The sequence below is a fragment of the Protomyctophum parallelum genome (assembly GCF_964188405.1).
Source record: "Protomyctophum parallelum genome assembly, chromosome: 22".
NCBI classification, from domain to species: Eukaryota; Metazoa; Chordata; class Actinopteri; order Myctophiformes; family Myctophidae; genus Protomyctophum; species Protomyctophum parallelum.
This window is the reverse complement of record NC_139714.1, coordinates 1,873,227-1,890,336: the sequence shown is the minus strand read 5'-3', so window position 1 is coordinate 1,890,336 and position 17,110 is coordinate 1,873,227. Positions and strand designations below refer to the sequence as shown.

At 44.9% G+C, this 17,110-nt stretch overlaps 1 protein-coding gene across 2 annotated transcripts in view; it reads left to right on the top strand.

Moving 5' to 3' along the window:
- The first annotated feature begins 10,038 nt into the window (after nucleotides 1-10,038).
- Nucleotides 10,039-17,110, top strand: part of sema3aa (sema domain, immunoglobulin domain (Ig), short basic domain, secreted, (semaphorin) 3Aa) — a 63,066-nt gene continuing 55,994 nt past the window's right edge. Inside the window, exons 1-2 of one of the 2 annotated variants that reach the window (XM_083758090.1) lie at nucleotides 10,039-10,223; nucleotides 10,261-10,777. In XM_083758090.1, the coding sequence (XP_083614216.1) occupies nucleotides 10,672-10,777 (106 nt within the window). In that variant the 5' untranslated portion in view covers nucleotides 10,039-10,223; nucleotides 10,261-10,671. Of the gene's footprint in view, nucleotides 10,778-17,110 lie in introns of both variants that reach the window. The other variant, XR_014568823.1, reaches the window with a different exon arrangement.

The window sequence follows — 17,110 nt, the reverse complement described above, 5'->3', positions numbered from 1 at the left end:
AGACCGTGAAAAGGGAAGGCAATTTTGAAGAGGTGGGTTTTGAGGGTGGATTTGAAGGTTTGAAGGGTAGGGGCATCTCTGAGTGCCTTAGGGAGGGCATTCCACAGGGTTGGGGCAGCAAAGGCGAAAGCCTGTTCCCTCATCAAGCTCAAATCTCAATATTATCCTCATAAATATAAATAATCAAGTTATTAATTTATGTTATTTGAGTTACTTGGTTACAGTCAATTTATACTACAGTATTTGGCTCCACCTATGTGCATCTTATGTGATCTTATAATGTGAAGTGTATCGGAAATCGGGGCCGATCATGACATTTTTAAATGATCAGATCAGGAGCACAAAAATGTGATTGGGACATCCCTAGTATCAATATGATATCCATATCATGATATTAGACTGTATATTGTCCGTGATTTGGGATATTGTACTATTGTGATATTGGAGGAGTTGCATAAAAATATAATTTTCAGATGGGGAAAAATCGGTATCGGCAGATACTCAAAATTAAAATGATCTTACTAAATGTTGCTCAACAGAGAGATGATGATGTTCATAAAACCGTGGCTCTATATACAGACAACATGCTGCAGTAATGAGCAAGTTGCAAATGTTGAGTGAGAGCATGCCTGCACCAGTCTCATCAAGAAGACTGAATAGGGTTGATACAACATTGTTTAACATACAAAGATATTTTTCATTTGTGTGAAGGCCAGTACAAGACCAGGACATCTGACAGCCATTATGGCTGGTACTGGTATGTGTACCAGAGACTTATGGTCCTTCATGCAGCATCAGGAAGGTTGATGAAGTTGTACATCATCTGCTCCTCTCGTACCCAGATCTGTTTGTGTATGATGACAAATATACAATATACAGTATAATACCGGTAATATGCCGAGGCGGCAGTGCCTCAGGGATAGAGTGGCCAATAGAGCGGCTGGATGGAGAACCGTGAGGTTCGCAAGACAAAATTCAGTGTGAACTAAACATATACCGGTAGTACTATATCATACCATATTCTCAGTTCGATCCAGGGCTCCCCCAGAGTTAGACTCTGAACCCCTAATTGATCCCGATGTGCAGGTCGGTGTCTTGTATGGTTTCCTCTGCCATCGGTGTGTGAATGTGTGAATGTAATGCACAATCTATGTAAAGTGCTTTGGATAAAAGCCCTATATACTGTAAATGCACCAATTTCCATTTACGGTATATAAACTCCTTGACTGTTATGATGACATACAGAAGACACTGACTCTGAGGAAGAAGATGATATTGTCTAAATACAAACCCTGGAAACATACAGCATTATAATTTGTAGAACATGGAAAGTCTGATGTTGCATGCTCTAAAAGTGTGCCCATGGGAAATGGGCACAATGAGAGAAGATGCAAATCTCCAAGAAAATCCAGAACTACTACATAGACCTGCAGATATATCGATGAAGAAAACCATGGACCAGTGTCTTCAGTATGTCATAACTCTTATTTATTGAAAGTGATGACTTGTCATCACTTTCATTTATTTAAAGAAAGATGTTAACTACTTCAGTGAGATTAATAAAACCTTTGACATAGATACTGGTCTGCTGTTCTAATTCTTTGTTTTATAGCTGCTATATTTCGTTTAGATATTTAGTGTTTTAGGTAGCATTTATGATATTTGTCATCATATGCAAAGAGATCTGGGTACGAGAGCAGCCGATGTACAACTTCATCAATCTTTCTGATGCTGCATGTGAAGGCCCTGTCTCTGGTACTCTGACCAGTGACCATGTGAAGGCCCTGGCTCTGGTACTCTGACCAGTGACCATGTGAAGGCCCTGTCTCTGGTACTCTGACCAGTGACCATGTGAAGGCCCTGTCTCTGGTACTCTGACCAGTGACCATGTGAAGGCCCTGTCTCTGGTACTCTGACCAGTGACCATGTGAAGGCCCTGTCTCTGGTACTCTGACCAGTGACCATGTGAAGGCCCTGTCTCTGGTACTCTGACCAGTAGTCCTGGTTTTGTCTATGAACTGATTGCACAAGACCGCAATGACTTTTTTGTGCTATCCCTTTTCGACTGATTGTATGACCGTACTCTGTTGCTGTTTTTACATTTATGTCTAATAAACTATTAAATCCATCAATCAATCAATCAATCAATTGTGCTGGCCTTCCCACAAATGAAACAATATATTTGTATGTTAATCAGTGTTGTATCCTATTCAACAATGTTGTACCCTATTCAGTCTTCTTGACGAGACGGCATGCTCTCACTCTGGTCTTACTGGAGTAGTTTTCTCAACATGATACAGTATATGATGAGGAGAGGAGAGTATTGAATTTGGGTTTGCCAGGGTTTTATGAACATCATCTCTCTGTTGAACAACAGTTAGTATGTGTTGAAGGTCTTCTGCCGTGGGCTTTATACATTATGGGTCTTGTTTCGTGCTTTTTTCCAACTGTTTAGCAAAGATGATACAAAGATTTGGATCCAATATTCCATTTTGGTAAAATTTTAAAGACACACTTCAGAATTTGTACAGTATCTATGTTGTGCATTACGCGCACTATTTTTAGGCTATAGTATATGTGCAGTAACCATATTACAAGTGATACTAATTAAGTCTATTTTCCATTCTGGTGAAACAGTGTCAGGGCTTCTGCTATTGTCAGTGTAGACTGGACAGGCAGTAGGCTCTGTTACACTAAAGAGAACTAAATGCTAGGTCACTCTCCACTCCAGTCAGCTAAATAGCTACTTGATTTGACAAGGTTCATCTCATCTTTTCACAATCCAAAATATGTGAAATGATTTTACCGGTCATTTTATGAAGAAAGCCACATACTGTAGTATAACTTGACTGTAACCAAATAACTCAAATAACATAAATGAATAACTTGATTATCTATATTTAGGAGGATAATATTGAGATTTGAGCTTGATCCAGGTCATGTGCTGCAACATAATAATAGTTAGTAGTTCCAATCTAGGCTTGCATATTTCTCTATTGAAGCGGCATCTATTTCTTCACAATTTCTCATTTCTCAAGTTTGAGACATTTCATACATTTTAGGGACTTCTACTCAAGTGATTTGTTTATGTTTTCCCACCCTTGATAAGTGAAGTAAAAATAAAACTAATGTGATACTGTAGATTTCATTAGTTTTATTTCCCCCCGTTTGGGACACCATATACGTTTTGTGGCATAACTCCACAATTATGCAAGCTACATTTACACAATTGGTATTGCTGGATTCAGTAGAACCTCACCTTTCCTACAAGCCATCATATGTGTTGCTATGACAATCCATTCCAGAGTCACTACAAAGTAGAGAAGACATCTACATAGATGTACAATTCCGCCTACTGTAAGTATGTGTTCAAATGACTATATCTCATATTGACATTCAGATATTGACATTCAGTCTTTTCTAGAATGTAGAGGTATGTTCTGGCTTCAAGTATGCCAAGTTTTGAACCTCTCAGAGCTTCCATTGTGAATCTACATGCCTTTAAGTGCCTCAACCACCAGACGGACAGGCTTTATTTTTAGTTTGAAGTGTATAACTTTAAATAACAATTTCACCACCTTTGCAGTAAAATATTTTTATACAAGAATCCATTTCATGTATGGGAGGCCTTAGAGATGAGGAAAAACTATGTTGTGTTTGGTCCTAACTCCGGTAGGGGTATGCCGACTTCTGGGGGCCATTGTCGCAGTACTAATAGCCCTGTCCTGTTGGGATGACAATATTGCCTTTCCAACAGATTTTCATTAAAAAAAAAAAAAAAAAAAAAAAACCCATTATCGATTATTCATTTTCATAATCGATTTCGGGTCCTATCAACGATAATCGATTAATCGGACCCATCCCTAGCGTTGCTTTTTTTTTATTACTATATATTTTTTTTTTCCTGTTTTTTTTTCTCCTAAACGTCATCAGTGATGTTCATTGCAATGCCATTTCAATGCCATTGGTCATGATGTTTGCATATAAATACCCCCCACAGAGGCTGAAATTCACACAAATTAAAAATGTCTGGACTCTGTGCGATTTTGAACATTTCTTAACCTAAGACTTTTGACCTTTACCCTAATAAAAGTAGGTAAAATAATTAATATATATGTTTTTTTGTGATCATTAGAATGTCTATAACATGTTTTATTCATTATTGTGAAAGATATCCCCAAAATGTAAATTATTAATTTATTATATTATTATATAAAAAAAAAAGATTTTCATCAAACTTTTTATTTTTATTTCTTTTTACATATTTTTTAGTCTTAGTCCTAGTAGTACAAAGTAGTAGTAAGGTTGAAATCAATTTTTTGCAAGTAGAAATTAATGCGGGTGTTAGAGGTTTATGGCCGATATAACCGATGTCGATATGATCTCATGCTGTATTAAAAAACAATATATAATTATTTTGGCCATTCTGAAAAAAGGCTGAATTTGAAAAAAGCAATGACTCTTTATTCCAAAATTATATAGGGATGCACCGATATTGAAATGTTGGCTCATCATTTGTTTTTATGTTCCAACTATTGACTCTTTCGAAAGCTTCCCCAGAAAACACAAAAAAAAGCCTTTAGATTTTATTTTTCAACATAATTATAATAGCCTACAATTAAATATCTGCTAAATCCGCTATATTATTTTACCGATACCGATTACCGATGAATTGGCCAATATCGACCGTTTGCAGATTAATCTCCCATCACTAGTGGAGACCCATTTTACAGAATCAGAAAAACATCTTTTTACAAACGTGTCACTCACACCCCCATTTAATTTGTGGCGTTTATGGTGTTGTGTTTATGACCAGCCGTGCACACAAAGTCACCCGGACCGACAGGAAAGGTGACTTTGCGCGGAACACACGTCAAATAAAAGAAAACATGACACGTCCTTGGGTGCCAGGCGGCTGAGGCCGCACCACAGGAACTATGTGCGCCGCTGCTCTGTCAAAACATCAGTGCCTGTTGTAGCTACTGTCTACTCTACACCGGGGGTTCCCAAACGTCAGGTCACCCCTGTCAGTAACTTTGTCATCCAAAGGCACCCCTGAATTTAATTGATACTTTATAGAACTTTACATTTTTGTCATTATTGTGGCACGTATAAATATGTGAATCTTAGTATAAGAGATGATCAAAGGACATCATAGGGACCCATATTGTATGCAATTGTGTTGCAGATAAAACTTCTTCATAGATTTCATCGACAGCTTCATAGACTTGTTTGACAGCACTATAATCAGTGTATGTTGGATTTATGTTATTACATCACCTAATCAACATGAGTAAGACGTTAATATATTAGTGCCCCTCACTTCACACGGGTGATCTATTTCTCCCCCCTGTCATTGCCTTCTGTCCTCCGGGTACAGGCTTTAGTTCCGTCATACTATTGATCCGAAACCTCAATCCCTAACCCTAACCGCAAGCACGGGAGCAGCGCATGTCGGACCATCGCATTTTCGCATTGCATCGCATGTCCCTGCGCTTCAGACGTTTGGTGTGTCGGAATAGCGTGCGCACCCCCTGTCATCCATCCCTCTGTTCCATCACGACTGGACAGCACTGTTCTCTGAAGCATGACTAATACTTAGTTTGCTCGCCGCTGTGTCGCGCACCGCAAACTGCAGATCTACAAGGTCAGAGTGTACGGCATCGCGACACGCGCTTAGAGATCTGCTATTTTTGGGGGCGTGCCATGACCTAGTATAAATCATGGATAAGGGGTGGGTGGGGGCGCTGAGTGACCTCCGGGAAACAGGAAGTGAGCATGAGGAAGTGAGGGAGGCGGTGCCTTGACCCCACGATGGGACTTTATCAGTCACCGCGGGCGGCTCCCGGTGGCGTGGCGACGGCCTCGCGGACGCTGACAGGCTCTTTTAGGATGTGACTTTGGAGGCGGCGTGTCCTCTTTACAAGGCCACAGTGGTGGAACAAGTACTCACCATTTCTACTCGGTAAAAGTAAATTAAAAGTACACGTTATACGGAATTCAGAGTTTACATGAATACAAATTAAAAACACACAAGTATTGGTATCAAAATGTAGCAAAAGTAGAAAGTACTCATTATGTTGAATGTCCCATTTCACATGTTTTCAAATGTATATAAAGATCTTTTGAAAATCTACAAGCAGATCTACAAACTCACAATGCGTCGCGTTGTAGATCGGCTTCAAATGGCTGAAATGTATATGTGTGTATACAGTATGTATATATATATATATATATATATATATATAGCGCTGAAGTGGGTAATGTTGTTTTGTAATATTCATCAAAATCCACAAAGTAACTATAGTAACTAAAGTTTTCAAATAATTGTAGTGGAGTAAACGTACAATATTTGCCTCTGAGATGTGGTGGAGTATAGAAGTAAAAGTGAAAATTGGAAATACTCCAGTAAAGTAAAAGTACCTGAAAAATGTGCAGTACTTAAGTTTAATGTACTTTCCACCAGTGGAAGGGCAGAGGTCGAGGAGGATCCCATTGGCAGGGCGGGTATAGTACACTAATATTATCTCATGTTCCTTCGGAAAGGGACGTCGGGGTGTGGTGGTGGTGGGGAGGGGTGGGGCTTGTGCATGCACAAGCAGAGCACTTTTTCTAAAACACAGTTATAAGCTTGTAGATCGGCTATTTTCTGGGTCTAACTTTAAGTATGGAGTGCCGTGATTTTTTTCCACCCTAAAACATGATCATCAGGTATTATTATAAGGAGGAAGATTTTTTTATTTTTAAAGTGCAGTATTTGTTAAAATGTGTTTTTTTTTTAATCTTGACACGCCCACCAGTTCATTAAAGGGGCATACTGTACCACTCATTTTCAACATTTGACTGTCTTATGAAAAAAACCATTAACATGGTGAATCACATCTTGATGACGTCATCAAGATGTGATTCACCATGTTAATGATTTTTTTCAGACCGACCGCAGTTCTAGGAATCACAGAATGGGGGGACTTTTTTTTATTATATCCACACAACAGCTCAAAGGTATAATTAGTGGTATGCCCCTTTAAGTATGCCTGGTTTGCCTGGTGAGTGCATGGTGATGGGTGGTGATCCACCTGAACTGAAGCCGCACCCACAGCAGTTGTTGTATGATAAAGGGGGAGGGGTTAGGGGAGGGGATGATATTGTTTTTTTTTCATTGGCACGTTTTGCTGTCAAGGTGTCAGCCTCCAGGAAGAAACCCTAAATTCAAAGGTCATTGCACATAATTATAACAACCACACAAAGGGGTCTAATAATGAAGCACTGTCACCTTATAAACACAGGAAAAACTGGAAAGAAAATGTAGTATACATCACTTTAGTAAATGTACTTTCTACCACTGCACGCTCACACTCACACACACACACACACACACACACACACACACACACACACACACACACACACACACACACACACACACACACACACACACACACACACACACACACACACATGGGCACACAGGTTACCCTCTCTGGGTCTGCAGGGACACAGTCATATCAGTAACAGCACATTCACACTTGGCCCCCTCCAGCCACCCGCCCACCTACCTATGTGAGTCATCATTGGGGGGGGGGGGGGATCTCGTGTTCCTCCATAGCTCCTATTTTTACCACCTGGGCGCTGAAAGCCTCTTGTCAATGAGCGTCTCATTCCAGCGGCCAACGGTCGGCCGCGGTGTCGCCATGTATTAAGTCGTCATTACTCAAGGCTAATATACGCTGTCTGTCCACCTCTCTGCTACGGGGGGGCGGGGGTGACAGACATATAGATTCTAAAGGGCAGCCTCGTCCCTCCCACTGACTGCAGGGATCGATGCAGGTGTACCAGGGTGCCATTTTGGCTGGACTGATTCAGATAGATGATGGAGGGCGGAGCAGAGGGAGACGTTGATGGAGAGAGGGGGAGAGAGGAGGCCTTTCATCTGTCTGTCTGCACATGCTGGTGTTGTGGGTAAACAAGCTAAAAATCACAGATGAAATACAATGGCACACACACACACACACACACACACACTACACATGTGCGTGTGTGTGTGTGTGTGTGTGTGTGTGTGTGCGACCGTGCGTGCATTCGTGCGCCAAAAACATTAGGAGTGCCACGTAGTGCAACACGGCAACAATACTTAAATACTTGCTCAGATATGAGGGCATACCCCTATACTCTGTCGCCACGCACTCACACCCCATTTAAAGGTTTTATGACATTCATTTTCATTTATTTTTATTTTTTCTTTTAGGTTTTATGACCTCAATTACACCCAAAAAACCTGAACTTTGAACATTCAGTGGATTTTCTGTGGTCTGAAGTTTTCTTTGGGGTTTGGAAGCCTTTTGAGCTACAATGAAAACAGGCAACACAGTGAAAACAGTGACATCTGCTGGCAAATCCCATTGACATATATGGGATTTGCAGGGTCTTACATCACTTACTGCCGGCAAATCAGAGCACCTGTTTGAGCCAGAAAACCCCAGATCACAGAAAATCTACTGAATGTTAAAAGTTCATGTTTTTTGGGTGCAATTGAGATTAGAAAACCTAAAAAAAATAAGAACAATTCCAAAACCTTTTTTTTTATGTCACAATCCCTTTAAAGTGTGGAGATCCACACCTCATTTGGGGTCCAACTCTGCGTCGAGGTGTCTCTGTGTTTGTGTTTATCAAAGCTTTTATCGCCTGGCCCTCCATTACACCCTGACACCCTGACAGGAAACAGGATGGCCCGCCACCCCCCCCCCCCCCCTCCCCTCCCTGCACGCGCTCACACGCACACACGCACACACACGCACACCTGCAGAGAGGATATAGGGGCCAGGAGTTGGGGAATGCAGTCAACCTGTGTTACTGATATGAAATGACTTAAGCAGATATACAGGGACTGACTGAGACTGTACTGCAAAAACTCGAATAACACCTCTACCAGTTAACATCTCTTACTGGTTAATATTGGTTTCAATCTGGTTAATAACACCTCTACTAGTTAACAACTCAACTGGTTAACCCATTCAGGGCGGGAACCCCTTTTGGTGTGTTAAGGTAAGGATTATGCTATACTTTAGCTATTAAAAACAGTATTAACAGTATTTTGACAGGAAAGGGGAGAGAGATGGGGTAAGACGTGCGGCAAAGGTCGTCGGGATCGGGACTCGAACCCGCTGTAGTAGATTTCCAGCATGGTGCCAGAGCCAACTTTTTTAAATCAAATCTTTGCTTCTGGAGGGGTCCCTGGAAAAAAAACATATTTTCAGACGGGGGTCCGAGGTCAAATACATTCTGGGGGTCCTTGACATGATTTAGAAGACTTAAAAAAAAAAATGCTTCATGGTCTAAAAGTTTTTAGTATTAATTGTACCAATGGCATCTAAATGTGGTTGGCTTATTGGTGTTGCGTCCACCCACCTTCTGGGCAATGTTAATATAGGATTACATGGATGCAATATATATATAATGGCTCTTTATTCCAATATTCTTTGGAAGTGCAGGTTGTTGTTGTTGCAGGTGTGTGTGTGTGTGTGTGTGTGTGTGTGTGTGTGTGTGTGGGGGGGGGGGTTGGTAGGGGGTTAGTCTGTTAATGTGTCAAGATAAATGCTAAATGACCTGTTTGAGGACAAGCCACTCAACAAGAGGTGTGGGGGGAGGGGGGGTGTTGCCGAGAGCGACAGAGAGAAATATATACATAGCCTACATTATAGAGAGAGAGAGAGAGAGAGAGTCTTCTATCTTAGGAATGGAATACAAAAAAAATCTAAATGAAAGAATCCATAAAAAGGTAAAAGCAATTAAAGAAAAGGATGAGTTTAATGAGCAGATCCAACCACCCCCCCCCCCCTCTCTCTCTCTCTCCCTCACTGTCACACATTCTCTAACCCCTCTCCTTCCCAGCTGCTCTCCTCTCCCTCCCCTCCCCTTCCATCCCCTCCCCTCCCCTTTCCTCCCCTCCTGTGAATGGTTTAGCGCTCTCTCTCTCTCTCTCTCTCTCTCTCTGTCTCTCTCTCGCTCAGTCAGTCAGTCTGCTGGAGCTGCGCTGAAGGATTAGAGGGCTGCCGTCGGTGTCTCTGCCTGGAAGGAAGCAGAAGGAAACAGAGAGATATACCATCCACCACTCACTCTTCTGGATACTGAAGCCCATTCAAGAGAATTGTTGTTGCATGGTTATTTTTGCACGGCCACCACTATCTCTTATCTCTTATCTCTCACTGCACGGCACGCGCAACCCTGTATAGCCGAGCCTTTACCTGGGAGAGGAGAGGAGAGGACGCATGCACACACACAGCCAAGGGACTATTCTGCCACTGGACCCCTATACACTTGGAAGCCATGTGAGACCCCCCTCTCATCCCCTCGGAAGCCACGCAAACCTCCCGCTGCGATCCACACACAGAGTTCTGGAGGAACCAGGAGAACTGGGATTCTAAAGCCTTCCCTGGAGGTCCCTCTCTCTCCACTTCCAGGAGGTGTTTGTGCCATAGCTGTTCACCCACCCAGAGGGGAGGGATATCAGGCAAGACTCTTGGGGGGGATCGGTGTTACCCCCTGTATACCCCTAATTCCCAAGCCCAGCGGGAATTGAGACACACATCGCAGGGCACCGGTATAGGAGTGTGAGTGCCCCCGTCCCCCACCCCCCCTCCCCCCGCCCTGGTCTGGAGACCCCTCCAGCATACCATGGAATACCTGTATGGGATTGTAGTTCTGCTGTGCGGGGCGGTGCAGCTGGGGCGGACAGGGGAGCCCAGGCCCAGCGTCCCCAGGTTAAAGCTCTCGTACAAGGGTAAGAGCACTCTCTGTTTGTCTCCCCCCCCCTAAACCGCAAACCCCTATAGGTGCATCTCAAAATAATGTCAAGGACCCCCCCAAATCGATACGTAGTTAGTTGGTCCGATAAGAGAAAAAACTGTAAAGATTTGTCAAGACATTTCAACATGTTTTTCCCAAAAAAATATCAGATCTACATGCTCACAAACGCAGCATTGTGAGCCTGTAGAATAGAGAAGGAATGCAATGGGGGCTTGAATGTTTAAACTGTTCCTCGTTTTGCCCTGGAACCCCCTCAGAGACCCCCGGGGGTCCCCGGGAACCCACTAAACCCCTATTAGTGCAGCCCGATATGCATGGTCCTCTGACATCACTTTGTCTTATTCATTCATACATCTTCATTTCTTTCTCGTGCGTGTGTGTGTGTGTGTGTGTGTGTGTGTGTGTGTGTGTGTGTGTGTGTGTGTGTGTGTGTGTGTGTGTGTGTGTGTGTGTGTGTGTGTGTGTGTAAAACCAACCCTCAGTGGTGTGACATTCAATTGAATGAAATTAAGTCTCACAGATACACAGGATTTGTTTACTGTGTATTTTCATGAGCATTTGAAGTGCTTTACATAATCGCTCGTTTATCACATTGGGTGTCTTTTACAATGGCTCACTAGTACAGTATATCTCTCAGTCAGAAAGCAGTGTATTCCTCTCTCCCATTAACTCTGTCCTTTCCCCCCTCTCTCTCTCCTCTCTCTCTCTCTCTCTCTCTCTCTCTCTCTCTCTCTCTCTCTCTCTCTCTCTCTCTCTCTCTCTCTCTCTCTCACTCTCTCTCAGAACCCTCTACTCTCATTCTTACAAATAGCCCCCGATTGCTTCCATATGCCACTGGAAGGGGCTCTCGCCCAAAGGTAAATGTATGTATTGGCCCCTGTACCAATTTTCCCCTCGCTGCTGCTGCCGGTTGGTCGCTGTCTGTCTGTCCCCCTTTCGGCTCATATATACCCGTATGGCCCCCGTTGGTTAAGTGCTCCGAGGCAGGCAGTGGAGCCTGCCTTTTAATGGCCTCTGTCCCAAAAACTCTCCTGCCCTGTCATGACACTATGGAGCGCTTTCTCTTTTAAGGAGCGACCCTAGGGCTCTCTCTCTCTCTCTCCCCCCCCCCCCCCTGTACTCATTAGCTCCAAATGGATTGAGCAGTTGTGCGAGGAGTTCTGGTTTTGTTTAAGCGGAGGAAAGATACTGTACTGTACCGTACCGTACCGTACTGTACTGTACGTGTGTGTGTGTGTGTGTGTGTGTGCGTGCGCGCGCGCGCGTGTGTGCGTATATATGCACATAAACACATTACACATTGTCACAGTCTCAGCCAGGTGGAGACCTCATAGGCTCAAAACTGTTAACCTTTTAGAGTTCATTTTGAAAAGTAGCAGATCAGGCTGCTATGTTCTGCTGCTTTTGACACTTGTGTGTGACACTGTACTGTATATGATCGAGTAGTTAATGTCTTGTGTGTGACGCTGTACTGTATATGATCAAGTAGTTAATGTCTTGTGTGTGACGCTGTACTGTATATGATCAAGTAGTTAATGTCTTGTGTGTGATGCTGTACTGTATATGATCAAGTAGTTAATGTCCCAAAAAGCGCAAGAATACATGTGGAGACAAGAGGTTTCCGCCTGACAGCGAGGATATATTCTGCATACAGTATACAGGGTATGTATACTGTCTGAGCATGAAGGGTTATTTGTGAGTGGTGGTATAATCATGGTGTGGAACCAGAGTCCTTTGGCGTTGGTTGCACGTGTACGCTTTTCTTTGACGTACTACACACAGTAAAACATGTTATTCTCTCTCGTCGTGTGTTATTTTGAGGGTTAGACTGCAAAGCGCCGGCTCTTCCTCCTCGTCACCTCCCTACTCCTCCTCCTCTTCTCTCTCTCTCTCTCCTCTCTCTCTCTCTCTCTCTTCTCAGACTTGGTCTCTCCCTCTCTGTCTCGTCTCTCCTCTATCACACCCTAGACTAAATCAGGAGCTTTGTAATAGCAGACTTTTCATCTCAGCCAGAAATAAATGGCAACATTTTTGTCATATTTTTTGGGGATGGTTTTCCTGTTTTCTTTTTTTCTTCTCTCTCTCTCTCTCTCTCTCTCTCTCTCTCTCTCTCTCTCTTTTAATGTCGTTGAGGGGAGGCCATTGTGGTTCTTTGTCCTACAACATGACCGAAAGTATATACGGCTTCAGTGTGGTGTATCTCTCTCTCTTTCTCTCCCTCCCTCCCTCCCTCTCGCCATACCACTCCTTAGTTTCATCTCGCTCGTCCTTGTAAAAATGTGTGCCCTCTGAAAATGTACACCACCGCTAAAAATCCCCAGCGCTAATGTGTCCGTTCACGACTCAGAGCGAGTACGAATGTGACCAAATGGACCCGTGAGGGGTCCATTTGGTCACATTCGTACTCTCTCCGAGTCAAGTTGACACCGAGGGATTTCACATGTGTTATGAACAGAGCTCATTTGCCCTCATTCTGTGGTTGAAAACAAGGTTATGTGGATGAAAAGTGCCCTTCTGTTCTCAGCTGACACCAAAAGATGATGCCTCACATTATTTGAACGCACGACGAGGGCGGGAGGAGAAAAAGAGATGGTCTAAATCGGGTTTTTAATGTAATAAACATGTTGTTTATTACCTAATTACATTTTTTCTATTTTTGACCCAGACATTTTTTGGGTGAAGAGAGATGTTTGACTTTGATGTGTCACGGAATGCAGGCTGTAAATTTTTGCATCGTAAGAGAGGCCCGAATACACTTTTATTATAGCAACCTTTCAAGCTTTGAAGTGTATGATAATTGCCGCGATTTTAATTGTGAAAGTGAGCCGTTTTCTGTGTTTGGTTTGTGTTGGCTTGATTTATGTAAGTTGGCACGATGTACAATGTTATAATGCTAGCACAGTGACGGCTGTGCTGGCATGTTTAATGTATAGAATATGTCACAGCAGAAAACGACAGTTTTGGCAGAATGTTCACACTTCTTCGGAAAACCTGCAGTATGCCCACAACCTGAATGCAACCCTGTGGCATTGTGGGGGAAATCTCATGCCAGATTTACAGTTGGGTGCAAGTTGAGGTTGCGCATTGAAAACAGTTGATCTACAAGCTGAGCTTGTAGATCACTGGGACACGTGCTGCTCACAACGTGTGCAACACGTTAGGATCGAATAGTCCCCACTTCTGTCTGTCTGTCTGTCTGTCTGTCTGTCTGTCTGTCTGTCTGTCTGTCTGTCTGTCTGTCTGTCTGTCTGTCTGTCTGTGTGTCTGTCTGTTATTCATCCTATGACTATTAGGAGCAGTGAGCAGCCATTGTGCGCCACTCAGGGAGAAATTAGGGGTTAAGCTCAGGGACACACATTAACACATTGCTGTCCTGGGCTGGCCTGGTACCTGGGACAAACCAGGGGCCCCAGCCCCCCCCCCCCCCCCTCCCCCCCAGGCGGGCTCACTATGACGCACAGTCGTGCAGCTGGGTCTAAATGAGGCGTCAGTCCGTCCCCGGATAGATGCATCTGTCAAAAGAATGTGAGCACACATTTCTCCCCCCCCCCCCCCCCCCCGGATGCTCCTCGTTGTGACAGGAGAACATGCTGCTGACAACACAGTAAATGATGTACATGTCATCAAACATGGGAAGCATGAGTCGACTGTGAGTGACCAATATCCGTCATCAACCCAGCTCATCAAAGGCCCAGCGCTTGCGCGCTGCGCGCGTGTGTGTACGCGCACGTGTGTGTGTGCGGGTGTGTATGTGCAGCTTTGCTAAATGTGTCAGATTATGATGTGCACTCGGATGATGAAACCCATGGCTTTGTGTGTGTGTGTGTGTGTGTGTGTGCGCGCGTGCGTGTGTTGTGTCAACTTGTGTGCGCTCACGCCATCATGCGCTGCTGGCGTACAAATGCACGCCAGATCGCCTTGACAACGCACACAGCAATGCATGCTGTGCAGTGTGCACGCTTCCACGGTCTGGTGTGTGCATTCCGTTTGACGCCCGCTCGCTTGGCTGTTTTCAACCCTTCTCACATCAAGGACCATTATTTATTATTGGTTATTTGAACCACGGACCACCATTTGATGACATTCAGCCTCTCAGACCCAAAACTATAAAGAATGCTTTGTTGTCGTTGGACAAGATTTTGTCCACAATTCCAGGCTGTATTGATGTTGGTATACCATAGATAACAGGCAAACGTTGAATTGTGTAGACTTCTTGTAAATTAAGTATAGACCCAATGCAGATGTTTAACAATAATTGAACTCTTGAGAGCGTAAAATGGGTCCATTTGGTTACCATACCTCTCCATTATTTAGCTGCATTTGGACCGCCTGGAACCCCCTCGAGGCCCACCGGTGGTCCCCGGACCACTGGTTGAAAAGCCACTGCGCTAGACGACCGGCCCACAGGTGTCTGCATGATGACATGTCTCCACACTTGTCAGGGGACGGCTCCTCTGTCGACGCCCACACGCTGCTTGACGGGAGGACGCCGGCGAAGGGGGAGGGCGTAGGAGGAGCAGGAGGAGGAGGAGAGACATAGAGAGACATAGAGAGAGAGAGAGAGAGAGAGTCTGGCTGTCACACTGAAGTGTCACTCGTCCCCCCCCTCTCTCCCTCCCTCTGCCCCATGCAGCCTGCACGGTAATTAAGTCCAGTAAACGACAAGGAGGAATTCTCCCGGGGAAGGACAATCCAGTCGGTGGCCATGCAGCGAGACAGGCAGGCAGGCAGGCATGCAGGCATGCAGGCAGCGAGGCAGGCAGGCAGGCGGGCAGGCGTGGGGTCCCCTGAGTTGGAGGAGGAGAGCAAGTGGGGCCAAATAGGAGAGTTATAAGCCCAATTTATAATTTTGGTCGTATGATGGCGTGGCGTGCTGAAACTAGCCCAATCTATAAGCTCACAACATGTGGCGGATGCGATGCGTTGTGAACTTATCGATATTTTCGACAGGCGAGCGACTGTATGCCCATTTCTGTGCATGGAAAGGCCAGTCAAACGATTGCCGAGCGAGCAGTCATGATACAAGTTGCCTGCATGCGACTCCAGCGAGCTCCGCCGCTCTCCTGGAGAGGGCGGTGGAACGGTCGCACACGGAGCATTTCAGAGAGCGGTAGCGGGCCGGAGGAAGGGAGGCCGGCGGAGCAGATATAGGGTGACCTCTCGCGGGACGTCCGGCGAAGCTAACATGGACTCAATGATTTCCCAGTGGGGTCAGTTAAGACGTGAAGACAGAAAGGAGTCATGCATGCTTCCCACGGAGGGAGGGTGGGCGCCCGCAGAGCCATGATCACGCTGTTAATGATTTTCTCTCCTCCGCCATGGGACTGAAATAGCCCCGTCCTCCTGCTAAAGCTAGAGCTTGACACGTAACTGAAGGAGAGAAACGGAGACGGGGAGTAGGGGGAAACTCGAATCCGGGGTTTAAAATCATCTTGCCATATAGCGAGGAGGTTTTAAGGTTACACAGACTTCAAATCTGGTCCATCTCCACCTCGACATACCTTGTGTCAACGGATGGAGACGAACTGAGAGATTAAAACACCTACTGAAAACCAGTCAGCCAAAAACCATGCAGTCCTGTTGAGTTTGAATCCCTTATCGCTACGTGGATGCCGGTTCAATTCAGCCTGGAGACCCGTGTCCCATGAAGCCCTGTTGTTATTTAGTCAATGTCTGTCTTAGTGTCTTGACTATTATTACTTACTTATTGTTTATGTTTTATATAGCATTACTTACTGTTTAGACTGATGCTAGGTTCATGTTTTACCTGATCCTAGATTACTGAGGCACTACACCATGCTAGGTCATATGCATTTGATGTCCTACAGCAGGGCCTGTTGGAGTCTCTACAGCAGGGCCCGTTGGAGTCTCTACAGCAGGGCCCGTTGGAGCCTCTACAGCGGGGCCTGTTGGAGTCTCTACAGCGGGGCCTGTTGGAGTCTCTACAGCAGGGCCCGTTGGAGTCTCTACAGCGGGGCCTGTTGGAGTCTCTACAGCGGGGCCTGTTGGAGTCTCTACAGCAGGGCCTGTTGGAGCCTCTACAGCAGGGCCTGTTGGAGCCTCTACAGCAGGGCCTGTTGGAGCCTCTACAGCAGGGCCTGTTGGAGTCTCTACAGCAGGGCCCGTTGGAGTCTCTACAGCAGGGCCTGTTGGAGTCTCTACAGCAGGGCCTGTTGGAGTCTCTACAGCAGGGCCTGTTGGAGCCTCTACAGCAGGGCCTGTTGGAGTCTCTACAGCAGGGCCTGTTGGAGTCTCTACAGCAGGGCCTGTTGGAGTCTCTACAGCGGGGCCCGTTGGAGTCTCTACA